This window comes from Notechis scutatus, chromosome 5 (assembly GCF_049901735.1).
Source record: "Notechis scutatus isolate UNSWTSFEM ecotype Mainland chromosome 5, rNotScu1.2, whole genome shotgun sequence".
Classification (NCBI taxonomy): Eukaryota; Metazoa; Chordata; class Lepidosauria; order Squamata; family Elapidae; genus Notechis; species Notechis scutatus.
Window position 1 is genome coordinate 45,725,580 of NC_142013.1, and position 19,057 is coordinate 45,744,636.

Below are 19,057 nucleotides of genomic sequence, written 5' to 3' on the forward strand. Positions count from 1 at the left end.
TGCTTTATTTTTTTAATCTTCTTGTTTTGATATGAGTATCATTGTTTTATTTTGTATTCTCTTTATGCTATTTCATTTAAATATATTGAGTTTATTAAATGTATTTATTTTTATATTGTCTCACTAATCTATTTGTGATGATTCTTGACCATATATTTGTCAGTTATGATGACTGGAAGACATTCTTTTGGAAAATCCCTAGAACTTGTCAAAAGAAAGTAGCAATGTACTTCCAGAAAAGAATAGAGAAAAATCAAAAGATATGTTTCTAAATTTAAATGTGTGATTTTCAGAATAATTATACTTGGAAGGCCAGCTACAGTATGCTTAATAGCTTATAGAAAACTAGTCAAAAGAAAATTGCTTAATACACAAAGCAAAGGATTCAGAATATGTGTTAATACACAAAGGACTCAGAAAATGTGTTAGCAAATTAGACTATCATCAATGTACATCATCAAAGAGGCAATGCTATCCTGTCAGAAGAGAAGCATTTATCAGCAAAACCAGGCAGCGGAGTGTTACTTTTTCTGAACTATAAGGAATGGGGAAAGACAGATGTTGGTATCAATCTTCCTCTTGGGAGAAAACAGCAATATAGACACTAACTTCAGAGGAAACAGTTTGATAATTTCAGTTATAGCAGTTGCTAATACATGTAATGTTTTTGTTGATATGACAGGAGGGAGGAGTGCAGTTTTGCTCATTCCAGAAAAGTTGCATGGCTAGGCCTGGCTGAGATCAGTGTGTCAAAAGTCATCCTTTCTGCTGTAAAACGACGAGTCATCTGTTATGAGATCAGTCTGATTAGTGTCAAACATTCGGTAACAGGCTATTTAAACAAGGAAAAACTGTTATACAGTAGATGAACGTAAGTATTTAATCACACAAACACATTACATACGTTGAATATGTGCTATTGTATATCATTTTTCCAGACATTACCCTGATATGGCAGGAAACAGAGGTTTCCTTGCTAGAGAATTGTTATATCAATGTCGATCAGATGTCTTCCAAGGCAGGGGCCCCCAACCTGTAGCTGTGAGAGGTTTGCAGTTAGACCATGGAGATGGCCAGCTAGAGTGTGCATACATGCATCCTCACTTGTGTGAGCAGCAGGCAAGCGCGTGCAAGTATGTTCCATTTGCGTGAGCCACTCACGCAGAACCATCTCCTCTCCCTCCCCGCTGATCTGCAAAGCCAGAAACGTTGGGGAACTCGGTTCTAAGGCTATCAAGACAACTGACAAGTATCTACTGATTTCAGAAAATACCTTTAGTAAAGGACAAAGTATTTACAGATGTCTGTGATCTTCTTCTTTTTTTTGCCTTTTTAATGTGTCTGTTTACAGATCTGATTGTAGCTCTTCTTTGTAATATGTTTATGTATATGTGTGTGTGTGTGTGTGTGTATGCGTGTGTAAGAGAGTGTGTGTGTAATTATCTGGGGTGAAGACTTTTTTTGTTCTTTTATTACTTTCAAACGAAGAGTACATTTTGGCCAAACATTATCATATCTTATCCTATAGTAGCAAATGAAAAAGAAAGACCAAAATTAAATTCCAGACAGATTAATCCTTGGAAATGTTTAAATCAGCTGAAGTATTCGCTTTCAACTAACACATTCCAACAAATAATAAAATTTTATGTTAAGTAGTAACAAAAGAAAGCAAATTTTGTCTCAACCAAGACTGAGGAAATTTTAGGTAATTTATTTTTCAACCAAGACTGAGGAAATTTTAGGTAATTTATCTGTATCTGAGTATCTTTGGGATGATTTTCTGTCAAGCTAGTGACTTTCCTTTACAAACACAGCATTTTTAATCTTAAAAAAAACATTTGGCACTAATGAAAGGCTTGATAAGCTTCATCAGGCTCCAAATTGTTCCTTTGTTAAAAAGCAAGGTGACTAGGACATTAGCTAAGAAGGGTTCTAAATCTAAGGCAGCTGTAGAAACTGTAACCCAACAACCAATTAATATAGAGTATTCCTTCAACCACCCAGTTGCTGGACTCTCCTTTCAGCTATGGTTTGCAAACCTCTCAAATGATGCTTACTCTGAGAAATCAAATAAATTAATACAAATGTCCTTCTTATAAACCAAACCATCTTCTATTAAACCAGCTGTTTGATATTCAAATATTGCCGATGTGAAGATGACACATTGACTTCCTTGAATGTCTGAAGATGACTCATTGGCTTCCTTGAATTTAGTGGCTCTAGAATTTTAATTTTTCATCCATTCCATTATTCAAAATTAATAAATTTCAGACTTTTAAATTTTAGCCAAAGTGTTTGTTTTAGGATCTAGTTATTAGAATACTGCTAACAGAAAGGACAACAGTAAGATCAGGTTAATTAACTGCAAGGTAAGCAAAACTCTTATTACAAAGCATTATATAAGATCACATTGCAAAGAAAAAGTTTCTAAGTCTCTGATATTTTTATTGCTTGAACCACAGTGCAAGTTTTAATAAAAATAAAATCTGAAAGCCAGCTCCTGAAGGATCAAACTAATTTTTTTCACAGCTTAATTTTGATAGAGTTACATACTGAAGTAATTTCCTTTACAATTGTACCAATGACCAGCTCAAAAGTAGGAAGTATTGAAATACAGCTAGCCCTCTACTTACAATCACAATTCAGCCCAAACTTTCTGTTGCTAAGTTAAACATTTCTTAAGTGAATTTGACCCACTGTACAACTTTTCTTGCAACAATTGTTAAGAGAATCACTGTAGTTGTTAAACTATGGTTAAGTGAATCTGGCTTACCCATTGACTTTGCTTGTCAGTAGGTTGTAAAAGGGGATCACATTACCCCAGGACACTGCAACCATCAAGCATTTGACTATGGAGTTATATAGAAAATTGAAAATGCTAATAAGATATGGAATGGTATGTAAAATGAATATGAATTTGAATTTGTGTCTGTACCAAGAGTTTTAACCCGGGACTAAGCAACTTTCAGAAAAGAGATTTCTTATGCTTTTATGTTTTGTGTTTTTGTGTATTTATGTTTTGTATGTCTTTAAAAATTAATAAAATTTGTTCAAAAAAAAAAAGCATTTGACTATCGGGTTGCTACAATGGTAGTAAGTATGAAAATTGGTCATAAGTCATTTTTTTCAGTGTCATTGTAACTTTGAACGGTCCCTAAATGATCTGCTGTAAGCCAAAGACTATCTATATAATATCAAAAATAAGAGCTGTTTTTCATATGGCTTTTCAGATATAACTTCATCAATTCTTTGCCGTTCTTAGACACAGACCAGTGGCGGGATTCAAAATTTTTAATACCGGTTCTGTGGGCGTGGCTTGATGGGGGTGGCAAGGAAGGATACTGCAAAATCCCATTCCCTCCCCACCCCACTAACTTGCTTTCCAGCTCCATTCTCCTGTGCAGGGCAACAAAAGAAGACCCAGTCGATCAGCTGGGACTCAGGAGGTAGAGAATGGATGGGGGTGGGGCCAATCAGAGGTGATATTTGCCGGTTCTCCGAACTACTCAAAATTTCCGCTACCGGTTCTCCAGAACTGGTCAGAACCTGCTGAATACCACCTCTGACACAGACACTATCTTTTATCATTTGGAATCAAAAGCAATATAATAAAAGGAAATATCTTTCCACATCATTCAAATGTTAAAAACCATCCTTCCACCAGGATCATACATCAATCTGTACATTGCCTTTTATTCTTTAAACTTCTTACCTTTCTGTTTGAGAACCTCAGCAGCTCCATTCAGTCACAACTTTCTTAATCTACACCTTCAGATCAATCTTTCCATTATTCAGCCTTCTTTGTTCTGTAATCCAATCATTCATTCTCTCTACATTACCCAATACCCCCTCCTCAACATACTTGGATTTGGGATTGTTTTTCAATCTATCCCTTCAATCCTAATACATTTTAACTTATTTTTGTTTAGCATACACAATTCTTAAATATCACACTTCCACCAATTTGTTTAGTTTTCTTTTTCTCCTGACATAACCAACTCCAGCTCTGGCATGACAAGGTGGTCTCAGATGATGCTATCATTTTTTTACTCTTGTCTCTTTTCTGCCAAGAGCACTCCCGGTGATACCTCAATACCGTGTGCAGTTCTAAGCACCATATTTCCAAAAGGCTGATTGGTTAGAACAAATTCAGAGAAAGGAATAAAGAGGAAATGGCAAAGATCGGAGGCCATGCCATATGAATTCAGATTGAAGTCTTGGGATGTTCAATCTGGAGAGAAAGAAAACTAAAAGGAAGCACAACGTTAAACTGCCACAGACGGAGAATAAAGAATAACAGAGTTGGAAGGGACCTTATATATCACCTAGTCCAACCTCCTGCTCAAGTAGGAGATCCTGTACCATTTCTGACAAGTGGCTGTCCAGTCTCTTCTTAAAAGCCTCCAGTGATGAAGCACCCACAACTTCTGAAGGCAAGCTGCTATATTGGTTGATTGTTCTCACTGTCAGAAAATGTCTCCTTCTTTCTAGGTTGAATCTCTTTGATCAGTTTCCATCCATTGTTCCTTGTCTGGACTTCTGGTGCTTTGGAAAATAGGTGACAGCCCCTCAAATAATGGAGAAACATGGAGCTTAAAACAGAGAAGACCAACCTTTTATTTTGAGAATGATCAAGTTCCAAATTGCAGAGAAAGTACAATATTACAATAAAATAAATTAACAGATAAAGATAGCACAACTGGTTGTCAATTTCACAACAACTTTGTATTTTGTCAGTCGATTGCTGTTCTGACAGTTCCTAGAAAGACCTGAACTTTTTCAGCAGTTGGTCATAAACAGAAGTGAGAAGCATTTTTCCAATTAAACAGTTAAGTTCAAAGGAACTGCAACAGATAATTCTGCTGGCTTACCATTGTGCTTTTTTTGTGAATGGCACCCTAAAAATGTCTTAATAAATGTTGCATTTATTTAATCAAGGGCAGAAAAACCAAGAATTTGCCTGGATTTGATGACAAGGTTTGGGATACACACACATAATACTGGTTTTTGTTTTTTTCAAAATGAAAACTCTGCCTTTAAATTTCAGTAATAAGAGGGGCCTCTTATTGTCTATATTTTCAATGACAATTGCCTATATTTTCAATGACATATGAATGCAATATGAATGCAGCAGTGGTGGGATTCATATTTTTTTACTACCAGTTCTGTGGGCCTGGCTTGGTAGGCATGGCAGGGGAAGGGTACTGTAAAATCTCTAGTCAGAGGTGGTATTTCCTGGTTCTCTGAACTACTCAAAATTTCTGCTACCAGTTCTCCAGAACTGGTCAGAACCTGCTGAATACCACCTCTGGAATGCAGTATCCTTAGATAACTTGTTTCATAGCAAAAGGAAATGATAAGGCCCTCTCTACACAAACCATCTTGCAGACTTGTGTGGAAAATAGGAAGCAGAGTTTTGGATATATTTGCCACTTTGAATTATACATAAAAAGGCAGAATAAATATCTAATAACAATGTAGCATCAACGTACACCAAGAAACAGTGATGAAACTGACTTGAAATAACAAAAGTAAATTTCTCTTAAAGTACTTATCCAAGTATTTAAAAAAAATATGTAGTAAATAACACAAGATAGTTCCATTTCAGTTATTTTATGGGGGAAAGATGATGTGAGAACATTATGTATGCTGCTTTGAATTTTTCAAGATAATGCTGGAATACAAATTTAATAAATGTAAAATAAAAATCAAATGTGGACACTGCGTTATCAAGATCTTCCACATGATGGCAGTCCATGTTTGGGAATGTACTACTCTCCATTTATACACTGTGTGCGTGTGTGTGTGTGTAAGTAACTGGCTTTTACATATGAGAAAGATACATACATTTTCTTCTTAAAATCGGAGAAAGTCATTTTAATCAATACTCTTCCGGCTTCCCACAACTAACAAGCACCGCACCGGCAACCGCCGCAAAGCGCAGTAGCAGTCCAGAAAGGTTTTGTTTTTTGTTTTTTTACCCCAGAGTCGCGCGACCCCTGCGCTTTACGGCCTCGTGTTCGCTCTCCCCGGGGCCCCTCCCCTTTCGCCGGCTTTCAGTTCCGAAGCCAGACCTCTCGGCTGCCGGAGCTGGTCTTCTTCACGAGCATGACAACCCAAAATAGGGCGGCCGAACCCGATCGGACCCTTTTCGTGGGCAATCTAGACAGTCGCGTGAAGGAGGAGATTCTCTATGAGCTTTTCTTGCAGGTGCAAGAGCAGATGAGGCGGGTCCTGTGGGAGGTGGGTGTGTCAGGTGGGAGGTGGGCGTGGCTGGCGATACTGCTGAGGCCGGGAAGCACGTGTTCGTGTTGCGAGTCCTGTACGCGGTGGTGTCAAGGGGTGGGCTTTCAGGGTCCGCCCGTGCGACGGGATGTTGGAGTGGGAAGTTACCGTCTCACGATCCCCAGCTCCCTTTAATTTAATAGCAAAATACTTTAAAAAAACGTACGACATAAATAATTTTACAAAATCGTACGTCACTGTACAGTTAGTAAACTTGAAGGTGTCACAGGGCTCTGTTTTTACTGCAGTTGAATGTTGTCAGAAGATACCGAGGCATATCTTTTGAAGTAGTTGACGGGATCGCCGCGCAAGTGAAATCTATATTTATTTTAAGCTCCATTTGTGAAACAGTACTGAAAAAAAAACTATTTTTTTTTCGTGCATATGCTTCAAACAAAGTTTATTTTATCTACCCATTCTATGCTGAACATTTATGATGACGTATAATGAAGACAAGTTATGTAGGGTGGGGCATTAGATTAGGAAACCAACAGAAACTTTGATAGGTAGATTTGTAGGATTTTGGTTTTTGGTTTATTAAATAATAGCATATTAGACAAGTGAAACATTTTGGAAGGAGCCTGGTTTTCTTTTGAGTATGGAAAACGTTGCACCTAACCTGCAACTTCAGTGTTTTTAAATAGAAAAAAAAGACAATTTGTAATAACATTTAATAAGGGATAGAAATTAATGCACATGACATAGAAGTTAATCTTAAAATACAGAATGTCAGGTAATTCCTAGCAACAGAATTGTTTAGAAAATCAAGTGAAACTGAAAGGACCTTTTTTATTATTATTATTATCAGATAATCTGATACTGTCTCCAGCCTTAAATTGAATACGCTGACCTGTTAGGAGGAATATAAATTTATAAGCCTCATATTTACTCATATTTATGCCATCCTTAATATATTCAGAATTAAATGGTTGGGGGAGTGGGAGGATATTACTTTTATAACTATACTTGTTTGTGTTTAGCTTTATGAATTTTATTTGAGTCCCTGTAAGGCTATGTCTTATTAGTCTCTGTGCTGTTACCAGAAAGATCTTAAGCATGTAATGTCCTCTGTAATCCTTATTTAATTTGGCTACTCTCTTATAAATATAGAAATATTAAGAACTTTAGTAGCAAAGTGCAAATAAGAAATATTAAGCAGTGGAGTTGTGAGTTCAATTCCTTTGTAAGTGATACACTGAAATTGAATTGGGCATATTAATTAGACGGACATTTAAATTTTATTTCTGCAATTTAAATTGATAAAAAGTTTCTTAAATAGGTATAGTATAAAAATATTCATTTTTCCACATAGAGTAGTTTTTCTGACAATTTAAATATTTCATTCTTGACTTAATCTTCCCAATACACTTTTTATATTTTATTGTTGGGTGAAGCAAAATAATTTTAAAATGTGTGTAGCTTGCTTCAGCAGATTTTTATTTTTATTTTTTTTATAAACAGGAAGAATCTACATGTTTAAAAGAAAAAGCCTCAAAATGTTTGATTGTCTACTTCCTATCTTTGAAGAAGTTCATCATCTTCAGTAGGCAGTCCAAAGTAGAAGAGTGGAAATGTGTTTTTTTTTCCTTTAAGGATTTCTCTCTCCTAAAAGTAGGAATTAAACAAGCTGAATTTTGCTTGAAAATGTTGATTGTGTGCAAATATTATTTTTTTAAAAAAAAATCTTAAATTTAAGAAATTAATAGACCTCAAATGTAGAACCTATAAATCTAAATAACACTGAGATGAATCTTGCTGTAATAACTTCATACTTTCAGAAAATAACAACCTGGCCCAGAGGTTAAAGCAGTAGACTGCTAATCCATTCTGCATGTGTGAGTTCAAATCTAATCTTAGTCAACAAATCCTGAGAGCCAGATAGTCTAGTACACAGGTGTCAAACTTACGTCGTCAGATTGCTATCACATGACATTTCGCAATGTTTTTCTCTTGGCAGAGCTGGGGTGGGTGTGGCCTGCGCATGATGCATCCGGCCCACAGGCTGCTAGTTTGACATCCCTGGTCTAGTAGCTCAGATACCAGATCAGAAACCAGGAGACTGAGTTCTAGCCCACCTTTATCATGAAAGCAGTCTGAGTGATTTTGGGCCAATCACACTCTCCCAGCCCAGCTTACCTCACAGAGGAGTGGTGGGAAAAATAGGAGGATGAGGGAATAGTAGTTACATTCGCCACCTTCAGTTATTTATAAAAACAAATAACATTGTAGCCAATGCCTTTTTTTAATGTTTTAACAATTAGACAATGGAATTAAGAATGAACTATAGTTCCTTATTCTTCCCCAAAAACTCAAATGAGTACAAATGGGATTTTAGCCTTTTACTGGAATAAGTGCTTTTTACTGGAAAAATTAGAGAGACAGAATTATTCTCACCTTTATTGATTTACCATATGCTATTTATTTCACATGTGGTATTAGCTAAACTAGTGAAATTTATATTTGTTGATATTTATTTATATTTATTTCCCAGATGCACACTCAATACTACTTACTAATAAATACTCAGTTCTGGTGAATAATTTTGAATAATTTATAATATTAATTGATTAATAATGGGTGTTCTATTGTCAGATATAAATCTGAATTATCTCTTTAGCAAGTACTAAGTTTTTTGAAATAACATCGATTTTCAAAAAAATATAATTGAAAGATATATAAATTTAACTGGAAGTGAACAAATTGTTCATAGTGCCTAAAGGCAATCATTTAACTTTGGCTGAAAATAATTGAATATCTATCTCTGTGATTAAATAACATGCAATATTTGGATAGATAGGCCTCATTTAATTTGAAATGTTCATAATTTAATTTTATTCCTTTATTTACAGTTGAACATTAGAGTTAAACATTCTTGCAATGTTTTACTTTTTTCTTTCTGCATATAAATTATGAAAAATAAAAATATAGCTATAACATTGAGCATAAACATTATTTTGTCAGCACCAATTACTATAAAATAATATTTCTCTTTTTCCAGTCACAAGCTATTTCTACTTTCATTGTAATATCAATAAGAATCAGATTTGGAATTAATTCCACAAAGTAGGCACTTCGTATGCATTTAGCTTTTGACAGCTCAGTAGCTACTATTGAATAAATTTTAGTTAATTTATCCCATAAGATTTACCTAGTGTTAAATTTAAGTTTCCAAGAAAAGGGAAAATTTAGTTTAACAACAACAATATATTAATATATTATATAGGAGTACAAGTGATTCCAGGTAAATGCTCTTGTTTTCTTCTTCCTTCTTCATATATCATGCCAGTTTACATGTTTTCAATTGTTTCTGCAACTTCCTAAGAATTTCCTAAGAACAGACTGGTAAATACTATGAAATATACATGGCTGGCACAGCAGTAAATCCTCTCATAAATATTTGCTTATAAGAATGTGTCATTGGAAATATTTTTAGCAATAAAAAATAACGATCAAATGTTTCTCAGCTCTAAATGCACCAATACTAATTGTAAGTCTGAGTTGTATTCTCCACAATGCTTGTTGCCATCGTTTCTCGTTCTACTGGAGTATGAGAAATGGTTCTCATTCTATGGATTAGATAACAGCATTTGTATCTGAAGGTAATATATTAATTAGATTATGAAAATAGTAACTCTTATTGGACGATCTATTTGTATACAGAATTTAAACTTACAAGATTGTCATAATGTGGAAACTTTCTATTGATTGCCAATTCAACATGGAAAATATATATTAATCTATAATTACTTTAGGTTTATTTTGGTTATATCTTATATTTGATGACAGTATATGTTTGCTTTTGTTTGAATAGCAGTGTTTGCTGTTGTGCATTTTAAAAAAATATTTAACTGCTTTGATACTTCATCAGGTCCATGTAAATTATGCCCATAACAGAATAAAACAAGACATATGTAAGTAAGCTGTGAACATACAAGGAAAATTACAATGCACTCCCTCTCTGCACAAAAGAAAAATGGATACATTGGTAGAATAGGGTCCATCAAGATTTTGAATGAGTAAGTAACAATTTTGTTTCATATAACAGAATGATAAGAAAATAAATTTTAAGTTTCTTGCAGGCTGGACCATTATCCAAAGTCACCATATGCAAGGACAAAGATGGAAACCCCAAGAGTTTTGGATTTGTCTGCTTTAAACACACAGAGTCAGTGCCTTATGCTATGGCTTTGCTGAATGGGATTCGTTTATATGGAAGACCAATTAAAGTTCAATATCGGTTTGGTAGGTTTAATTACCTGCCAATAATATTTCATCAAAACTCAGAGATCTCTGGAATGTAAATATCAAAATCCTGACACATGAAATAATGTGTCAAACAAAATTTTGCTATGACAAAATATATTTTTCTGTAATTTGGGGTCCATTTATTGAATTAACATTTTTTAAAAAAAATAATAAAATTGATATATTACATTTCTGGTCTTTAATAGTCATTCCCTTTCAAGAAAGTAACAAGAAATTTAATTTTTACTGAAGTAAAAAGAGTGATTGGATATAAGATGCATTTTTATTTCTGTAATGATCAATTATTAACCCTTATTTCTAAATCAGTGCTTTTGGCCATTCTTAATAAATGATTTGTCAGATTGCCTTTATCCTAGTCTTAAAGAAGAATTTTTACCCCATAGAGGTTTTGTCCAAATCTGCCCCAACTGGTTTTTTTCTTTAGCAGATCAGACAATAGCAGTATTCAGGAATCATCCTAAAATTACACTTGAGTAATCCCTGAAAGATAAACTGAAATATTCACTGTTTCCTATTTATAACTTTGTTTCCACAAAAAAGCATTATGCTCCCACATGCATATTTTGTGCTTCTGTTTTTTATACTATAATAAATCAATGTCACTTATACACACAAACTGAAATGCATCAATAATGAGCCAGTTTGGTTTAATGGTGAAGGTACCAAGCTAGAAATTGGGAATTTGTGAGTTCAGTCCTACCTATCTCACAGGATTGTTGTTGTGGGGAAAATAGGAAGAGGAAGGTGTGTTGGAAATTTTTGCTGGCTTCAGTTATTTGTAAAACAATAAAGACAGGATACAAGTAAAATTTACCTTGGCTAGGATTTACAGTGTTTTGATTCTGGATATATGACCATTGAAAGACAAGCTGCATTGAAGTTACTGTAAATTATAAATGTCCAACAGCTTGTCTTAGATGTGGAATGTTGAATTAAGAAAAACAAATATAGAACCTCCTATCATTTAAGAAATGGATTTTCCATTCATTGCATTGTGATTTTTTAAAAATGTTCAGAGGCATACCAAAATAGATGTTTTTTCACTAACCTTTGAATATCCCTACCTTACCCATTAATACACACTTAATTAAAAGGTTGCAATTTAAGTGTAATTATACCAGTTATGAAAAAATATATATTTTGGACTTTTTATGTTCTTTTAGTGAGCATGAAAAGAAACTAACAATTTTTGTATAATTCTGAGATTTGTTTCTATGCATTTTTAGACATATACAAGTGCAGTGATATTTTTAGTCCTAAATATTTAGTGTTTCATTTATAGGAAGTACTCACTGCCTAGAGTTAAGCAGTCCTTCCCAGAATATGGATGAGGATATGCAGGCATCAACCTACAGGTAATGGTTGTCTCTATTGTGGAATAGGGGTGTGGACAGAAACTGGGAAAGAAAAAAAATAAACCTCACCAAAGCACAAGCTCACAAGGTCGTGACACTGCACATAAGAAACCCTGTAATGCAATACTGTAATACTACTTTGATTATCTTGAGTAAAGCAGCAAGATCTTGTAGACCACTGTATTGCTCAGAAGCTGTATATACATCACTATACACCACTTTCAAAATATTTGTAAAACCATAAACTCTATCCAATGCTATGGAGATATAGCTTTATAGGCTTAGGGTATTTGTTTGTTTGTTTGCTTAATTTCTATAGCCACCCATCTCAACGACTCTGCGTGGCTTATAGTTAATTTAACTGTATAACTTCCACCAAAATTAGTATTCCAGTTTGTGCACATTTAGCTGTTTGTTACTATTTCATACATACTTGTCTAGAGTTCAGTCACGTTAAATTGAGTCAGAGTTTCTGCTTAGTGTATAGGAATCTATTGGTAAAGAATTGAAATAGATTCTTTGTATATTGTTAATAGATAAATGATTTTTGAGACTTTAGCCATCCTTGTTTTTAATAGGTATGCAGAATCTTATTGTGATATTCCATTACCTGTCAGTCCTTATCAGGTGAACAATAATCCACACCAGATTTATTCTGCCATTCAGAGCATGGTAAGTTTAGCATAATGATAGTAAAACTATCCCAATAATATGTCATATATGCCGATTCCTTTATTATATAATGCAAGAAACAAGTATTAAGAAAGCCAAGTTGTAGTTGTTTTTCAGCTTCCGGCTACACCTAGTATTGTCTAATTTTATTACCATCTTTTAGGTGAAATGTACTTTAAAATGAGCAGTTGGTCTTATTACCCGTTTTATCTATCTATACTGTAGATATAAAGGGAAAAATGGACTGGATCCTTCAGCAGTGCTTGTTGTGTGTAGTTTTATTATTACTAACATGCCTTGTTTTAGAGAGATGCCGTGTGACCTCACAATTACATGAAATAATATGAAATGTGTTAGAATATTTGGAAGCTATAGCTAGTCTAGAAGACAGTGGTGCAAGGCAATTTTTGTCATCTCTCGATACGTTCATATAATATCACTGTTCTGAGTTGTGCTGATTTCCAGTAGGCTTCCAAATCAAATTCAAGGTCCTGATTACCCCCTAACCCTAATCTATAGAGTACTACATGGCATAGGACCAGACTATTTTCAGAACCACTTGTTCCCCATTATTTCTGCTTATACCACCAGGTCTAGTAGAGAAGACATGCTCTAGACCAGGGGTCCTCAACCACCGGGCCGCGGACCGGGACCGGTCCGTGGAGCACTCTGTACCGGGCCGCAAAGAATTTTTTTTTAAAAAAAATGGCGGCTTTCTTCGCCTTCGGTGAATGCTGCTAGGATCAAGGACACAAATGAAAGAAGGGGAGGGAGGAAGCAACCGAAGCCTGTCCTGCTCTCTGGCTCAGCAGCTTCGGTTTCCTCCCGCCTCGTTCCTCTCTCAGTCGCTCTCTCGCTCCTCCACCAGCCCAGGAAGAAACTGCTTCAAAGAAGCCGGGGGGGGGGGTGGCTTTTCCTGTCGCCGCAGCTCTTCCAAAGCGCCCGTTTTTACCCCCACCCCGCCCGCCCGTGCGCGCTTCAAATCAGTGCTCCGTTCTGCCTGCCTGCCTACCTTCTTCGTTTCGGAGCAGCTTTGGCTGAGAATAATAACTATTCGCCTCTTTTTATCAGCCGAAGCTGCTCCGAAACGAAGAAGGCAGGCAGGCAGACAGAACGGAGCACTGTGGATTGAACCACAGGCGGGCGGGATGGGCGTAAACGGGCGCTTCGGAGGAGCTGCGGCGACAGGAAAAGCCACCCCCCCCGGCTTCTTTGAAGCAGTTTCTTCCAGGGCTGGTGGAGCAGCGAGAGAGTGACAGAGAGGAACGAGGCAGACACCTGAGGGAGGGAGGGAGACACCTGAGGGATGGGGCTGAGGGAGGCAGGGCCGAGGCGCTCCCTGAACTTGGTGGTTTGCTGGCAGACGTTTTATTACCCGACTAGGTAACAACATCGGATGTTACCTAGTCAGGTAATGAAACGTCTGCAAGCAAACCACCAAACTCGGATTCTCCCCCGGTCCTTGAAAAAGTGTTTGTGCTTGAAACTGGTCCCTGGCACAAAAAGGTTGGGGACCACTGCTCTAGACCTCTTACCCTGAATTATGTCTTCTCTGTGTCTGCACCTGCCCTGTGGCCTTGACCCCATTAGTGTTTCTGAAAACTAGGAGGCTCCTCCAGACTTTTGAACCAGGCAGTTAGACGAGCTTTGTGGAGATGCACTGTTATGATGGCCATTGTTGTGAAATGGACAGCTCTGCGAATCATATAGATAACTAATAATATGTCATACCTCATTGAACTTCCAATTGATAATTTTACATCAATGATGTAAACAAAAAGGCAGAGTTGCACAAACAGCTTATGCAACTTTACGGTTTGCGAGTGTGTCTCTCATCATGCTTAATTTTTGATGGTATTGCATGTTACCATTTTAAAAATCTTTTATATGTCATCATTATGTTATCAAGTATATAATTTGAAATGATGTTTAAACAACCCATGGTCTTTTTTCATGCAATAAATAATGAAGGTAGGGATGATTTGTTTTCAAATATTTTAAAATTATCTTCTTTTTTTCTAGATGACATGTTTGACACAACAGTATGTTCCATACAGTCCAATGGGACAGCCATTTCTTTACCCCCAGATGACATCACCACAATTTCCAAGTATTCCAGTATCATCCTACATGAATACTGGGCAAGATTCTTCTGAAAGTGTCTCCTTAGAAGCAAAAACCCACAGTCAATATCTTATTACAAAAAATACTCCCAAACGAAAAAGAACTCTGGAAGTTGGGGACAATGATAGTAGCAATGAAAATAGTAGGAAAAAATACAGGAAAAAATGAGTAAAAATGTAAGGGATAAGTTCTTAAACACTATATATATAATTGTATTTATTTATAAATAAATATATTATTCAATAAAATTATATGATCCTAATATTTATGAAAGAAATGCCAAACACACACACAGGCACATACATATTACCCACAAATGGAATCTAATTATGTTCTTTTAAAAAGTCATGAAAATTAAAGTTTATTGAAAAACATCTAATTTTTCTTGAAAGAAATTGTGTCTTGTTCTGACAACTATGTTCAAACTTTAAGCAGAAAGATTTCTGAATTACAAACATAGTTAAAATATTGAATTGTTATACTATTCAGAATGTGATGCATAGAGTTTGTGGTTAAAAGTCCATTTTTGTGGGAAAATATAAGATTCATATGTTGTCATTGTCAATGCTAAATTGATGAAAAGTCATTTACCTAGAAAAAAGTACTAAAACCAAGACTGGAAGATTGCTGATTTGCTTTATATTTCTTTTTGAACATGTCAAGCATGGACTAGATATGTTGCAAACCAAATTTAAAGCAATATAAATGTCAACAGTACATATTTGTGAATTATATTTTGCTCTCTTCTAAAGTTAATGGAAACATCTCTGGAAACTCAGGAGGGAAGCGGTTTGCCTTTTGTTTCTTTGCATTCATACAAATTGTTTGTTCTCAACAGGTATTGAATATTTTACATAATCAGTGGTCATAATTTAAAGGATAATTCATATGTAAACCCTACCCCTCCGCCTATCTTTTAATTACTCTACTTTGATTATTTCATTGTTTGATTATTGTTATATTTACATTTGTAATAATTTTATATTTGTACTGTTGTAAGTTACACAGAACAGCAAGATGGGCAGCAAATAAATTTAATACTAAACAAACACAATTCTTTTTTTATCAATTTATTATTTTATTTGAAAAAAGTTAAAAATGAAAAGAACAAAGAAAAAAACACAAGCAAGATATAAGAAAGTGCATTAAAAGAAAAAAACAACACATATACACATATTGTACTCACTAGTTGAATACCGATTAAGACATTACTACTAAATTTTCAACTAAAGATCTCATGTTAGTAAAATGTCTTCTTTAATTTCAGCTAGCTGTGTGTAATCTGAAATATTGCTTCTGTGAAGTTTAGCCAGGGAATAAAGAACACTGGAATAGAAGGAAACAATACATTTTCTGGATATTTTGACCCAAGAGTGAAAGAGAAAATAAACTCCCAAGTATTTTGCAAATTAAAAAATTCAAAACCCATATCATGAGAGTCCAATATTAGTGTAAATCAAACAAAAGCACTTCACCATACGAAAGCATGCCCTGTTTCCATATAGAAAAGTGAAAGTTATTTAGAACCACAGCATAAATCAATGAGAAAAGGGGGGGGGGGGGAGTCCAGCAGGAGGTTGAAATAAATGCATTTAGTCAGCCAGTCTATTTTTAAAAATACAAAGCAAAGTAAAAGTTCAAGAAGTGAAGTTAAGACCCATGCATGCTTAAAAACAACAAAATACTGAAAGGAAGATGGGATGCCCATGACTTTCTGACTGATTGTAAAGAACTGGAATCTTCCAGGGTCCCCTTCCCAATGGATCCACAGCCGTCCAAAAGTCATCTTGGGTCATTCCTAAGTGTTCCCATTCAAATCTAGGGAGCAGCACTGCCAGAAAACTCACTTAGGCTGCAAAATCAGCAGATTATCAGCAAGAGAGAAAAATTATCTTACCATTCAGCAGCCTTCTTGGGTAGGGGTCCCATCAGCCATCTTGGGTAGGAGTCATAAACAAATGTGCTTTCATGAATTGGTAATAATTAGTCAAAGCTAAAAAAAATTATCACTTAGGAGTTGTTTTTTTAACTGGGTTGGTTTACAAATTGCCAACAAATAGTCATTGAACAAAATTGATTATGCATATATGCATCACAGGTTAGGCCATGATTTCCAATCTTTTTTGATTATTCTATTGGAGTGTAGCTTAGTACAGAAAGCAGTACAAATGCACATTTATTTAAATCATTTATATATGGCAAGTACAGTATTTAGTATTTATTTTTATGTATAGCTGATTGTAATAACGGTGTGTATATGCACATAAACTACTAAAATACTGTTTTTAATATCTCAGTACTAACTAAAATATTACAGAATACTTCAACAGTTCTTTTTTTGCTAATTTCTTTTGCTTTCTTCGTTAGTAAATCGTAAGATTTGAGGTGCTCCATAAGGTGAGTATTGTCAAATAGATACTGCAATGAAGTTGTGTGTGTGTGTGTATAATACTGTATATCATATATGTATATGTATATGTGCCTTTCCTTCATTAAAGGCAGCTTAATCCATTTCATCATCTAAATCCATGATGGTGAACCTATGGCACACGTGCCACAGGTGGCACGCAGAGCCAGTGGTGCCGGCACGCAAGCCCCAGCCAAACTTACCTGCACCGCGCATGTGCACACTTCCCAGCTGATTTTCAGCCCGTTTGAGGCTGTTTTTGCCCTCCCGGAGGCTCGAAGGAAGCCTCTGCAACCTCGGGAGGCTGAAAAACAGGCCTTCCGGAAATACCAGAAGTGCCGAAACAGGCCTGTTTTCAGCCTCCTGAGGCTCCAGAGGTTTCCCTCTAGCCTCTGGGAGGACAAAAATGGCCTCCCACGTGCTTAAGGCCCTCCGAAGGCTGAAAACGGGCACTTCCAGTATTACCTGCAGTGCAGGTAAGAGGGCGGGGCAGGGGCAGAGGTGGTATTCAGCAGGTTCTGACCAGTTCTGGACAACCGGTAGCAGAAATTTTGAGTAGTTTGGAGAACTGGAAAATACCACCTCTGACTGGAGATTTTACAGTATCCTTCTCCTGACATGCCCACCAAGCCACGCCCACAGAACCAGTAGTAAAATAATTTGAATCCCGTCACTGGGCGGGTGTGTTGGGTGTGCATGCGCAGGGTGGGTGGGGTGCATTGCATTGTGGGTGCCGGCACGCATGCGCTCTTTCGGCACATTACAACAAAAAAGTTCGCCATCACTGTTCTAAATCATGCTTCATCTGGGTGTTTACTAGGCAGCCCTTTTCAACTAGACTGAAAAAAATTTATTGTCATTTAAAATATCTGACTCTAAGCAAGAAATTCAATGTATTTCCTCAGACCTGCTGACTTTCTTATGTGTTACAAACAACCCAATTATGTTTGTCATCAGAAATACCTTATCAACAAGGATGGGTGTCTCATATGATAATTATTCTTTCTACATGGCAATTATTTTACATCCTCGTCTCTGAAATTGACCTAGAGATAACTGAATGGCTTCTTAGCTACCTTGGAACTAGTAAAGTTCTAATTAAATATAAAAGCATAATTATTCTATTTAAGATGAGAAAGTAGTTAGATTTCTCTGATTTTTCCCCAAGCTGTCTCATTTGTTTTTTGTTTTGTCACCTGAACATTAAGCCACACTTGCCAAACTGCATTGTAGGCATGCTTTCGAGACCAGTCAAGATTCCAAGATACAATCAACTTCAGATCCCTTAAGATAGCCTTGAGCAAAGACAAGCCTCAACAAATATTAACAACATACCAAAAGCTCTTTCAGGAAATACTATGATAAATAATTCCTTTATTCAATAACCAAGGAAATTACAAGTAAAATATAAAATACGTGTTGTGAAATCTACATTATGATGCTTTATTAGCCAAATCGGATCCTGTTCCTTTCCCCAAGGTACATGTCTCCAAGAGGTTAGGCCATGTTATGCAAAATGCCATAAATACTCTAAAATATTTTATTGTGGTAATACAAAAAGACCATTTTATAAATGCAATCTCTCTTAGAAAAAGGTATAATTTGCCATGCAGAAAAATTATTCTCACGTTAGTCTGCAAACCAGCCATTCATTTTTGTGTGTCACAATCCAGAAGGAAATATAGTACAAGAGTTAGGCTTCAAAGGGAAACATGAAAATGAATAGCAGTGTTGTATTAACACATATATTAATTAATTGTAGAGAAAGTAGTGAGAGCGATTTCAGTATATAAATATTATTTTTAACAGAAAGCCAAATGACTTCAAAAAGAAAATTACTAATACTGTTATAAAGCGTTTGTTATAAAAAGAAAATTCATGAGTTGTGTAATATTCCAAACAATGCCCAAACTACATTTATATTTTTGCATAAAAACTCTTCTCTTAA

General features: G+C 35.7%; 1 protein-coding gene across 1 annotated transcript; it reads left to right on the forward strand.

Annotated features, from left to right (window-relative positions):
* Positions 1–6,012: 6,012 nt before the first annotated feature.
* RBM11 (RNA binding motif protein 11) lies at positions 6,013–17,034 on the forward strand. The gene is made up of 6 exons (XM_026664104.2): positions 6,013–6,210; positions 10,365–10,527; positions 11,834–11,906; positions 12,485–12,578; positions 14,601–15,975; positions 16,025–17,034. Exons 1-5 carry the CDS (start codon positions 6,109–6,111, stop codon positions 14,868–14,870), a joined length of 702 nt encoding a protein of 233 aa, XP_026519889.1. The 5' UTR covers positions 6,013–6,108; the 3' UTR covers positions 14,871–15,975; positions 16,025–17,034.
* The last annotated feature ends 2,023 nt before the right edge of the window (positions 17,035–19,057 follow it).

What these genes read in the sequence shown, in the direction of transcription:
- RBM11 (XM_026664104.2), top strand. Translation starts at nt 6,109, where the DNA reads ATGACAACCCAAAATAGGGCGGCCGAACCCGATCGGACCCTTTTCGTG. An exon ending in TAAAGTTCAATATCGGTTTG is followed by an intron (nt 10,528 to 11,833) that starts GTAGGTTTAATT and finishes TTTCATTTATAG; the next exon opens with GAAGTACTCACTGCCTAGAG. An exon ending in ATTCTGCCATTCAGAGCATG is followed by an intron (nt 12,579 to 14,600) that starts GTAAGTTTAGCA and finishes CTTTTTTTCTAG; the next exon opens with ATGACATGTTTGACACAACA.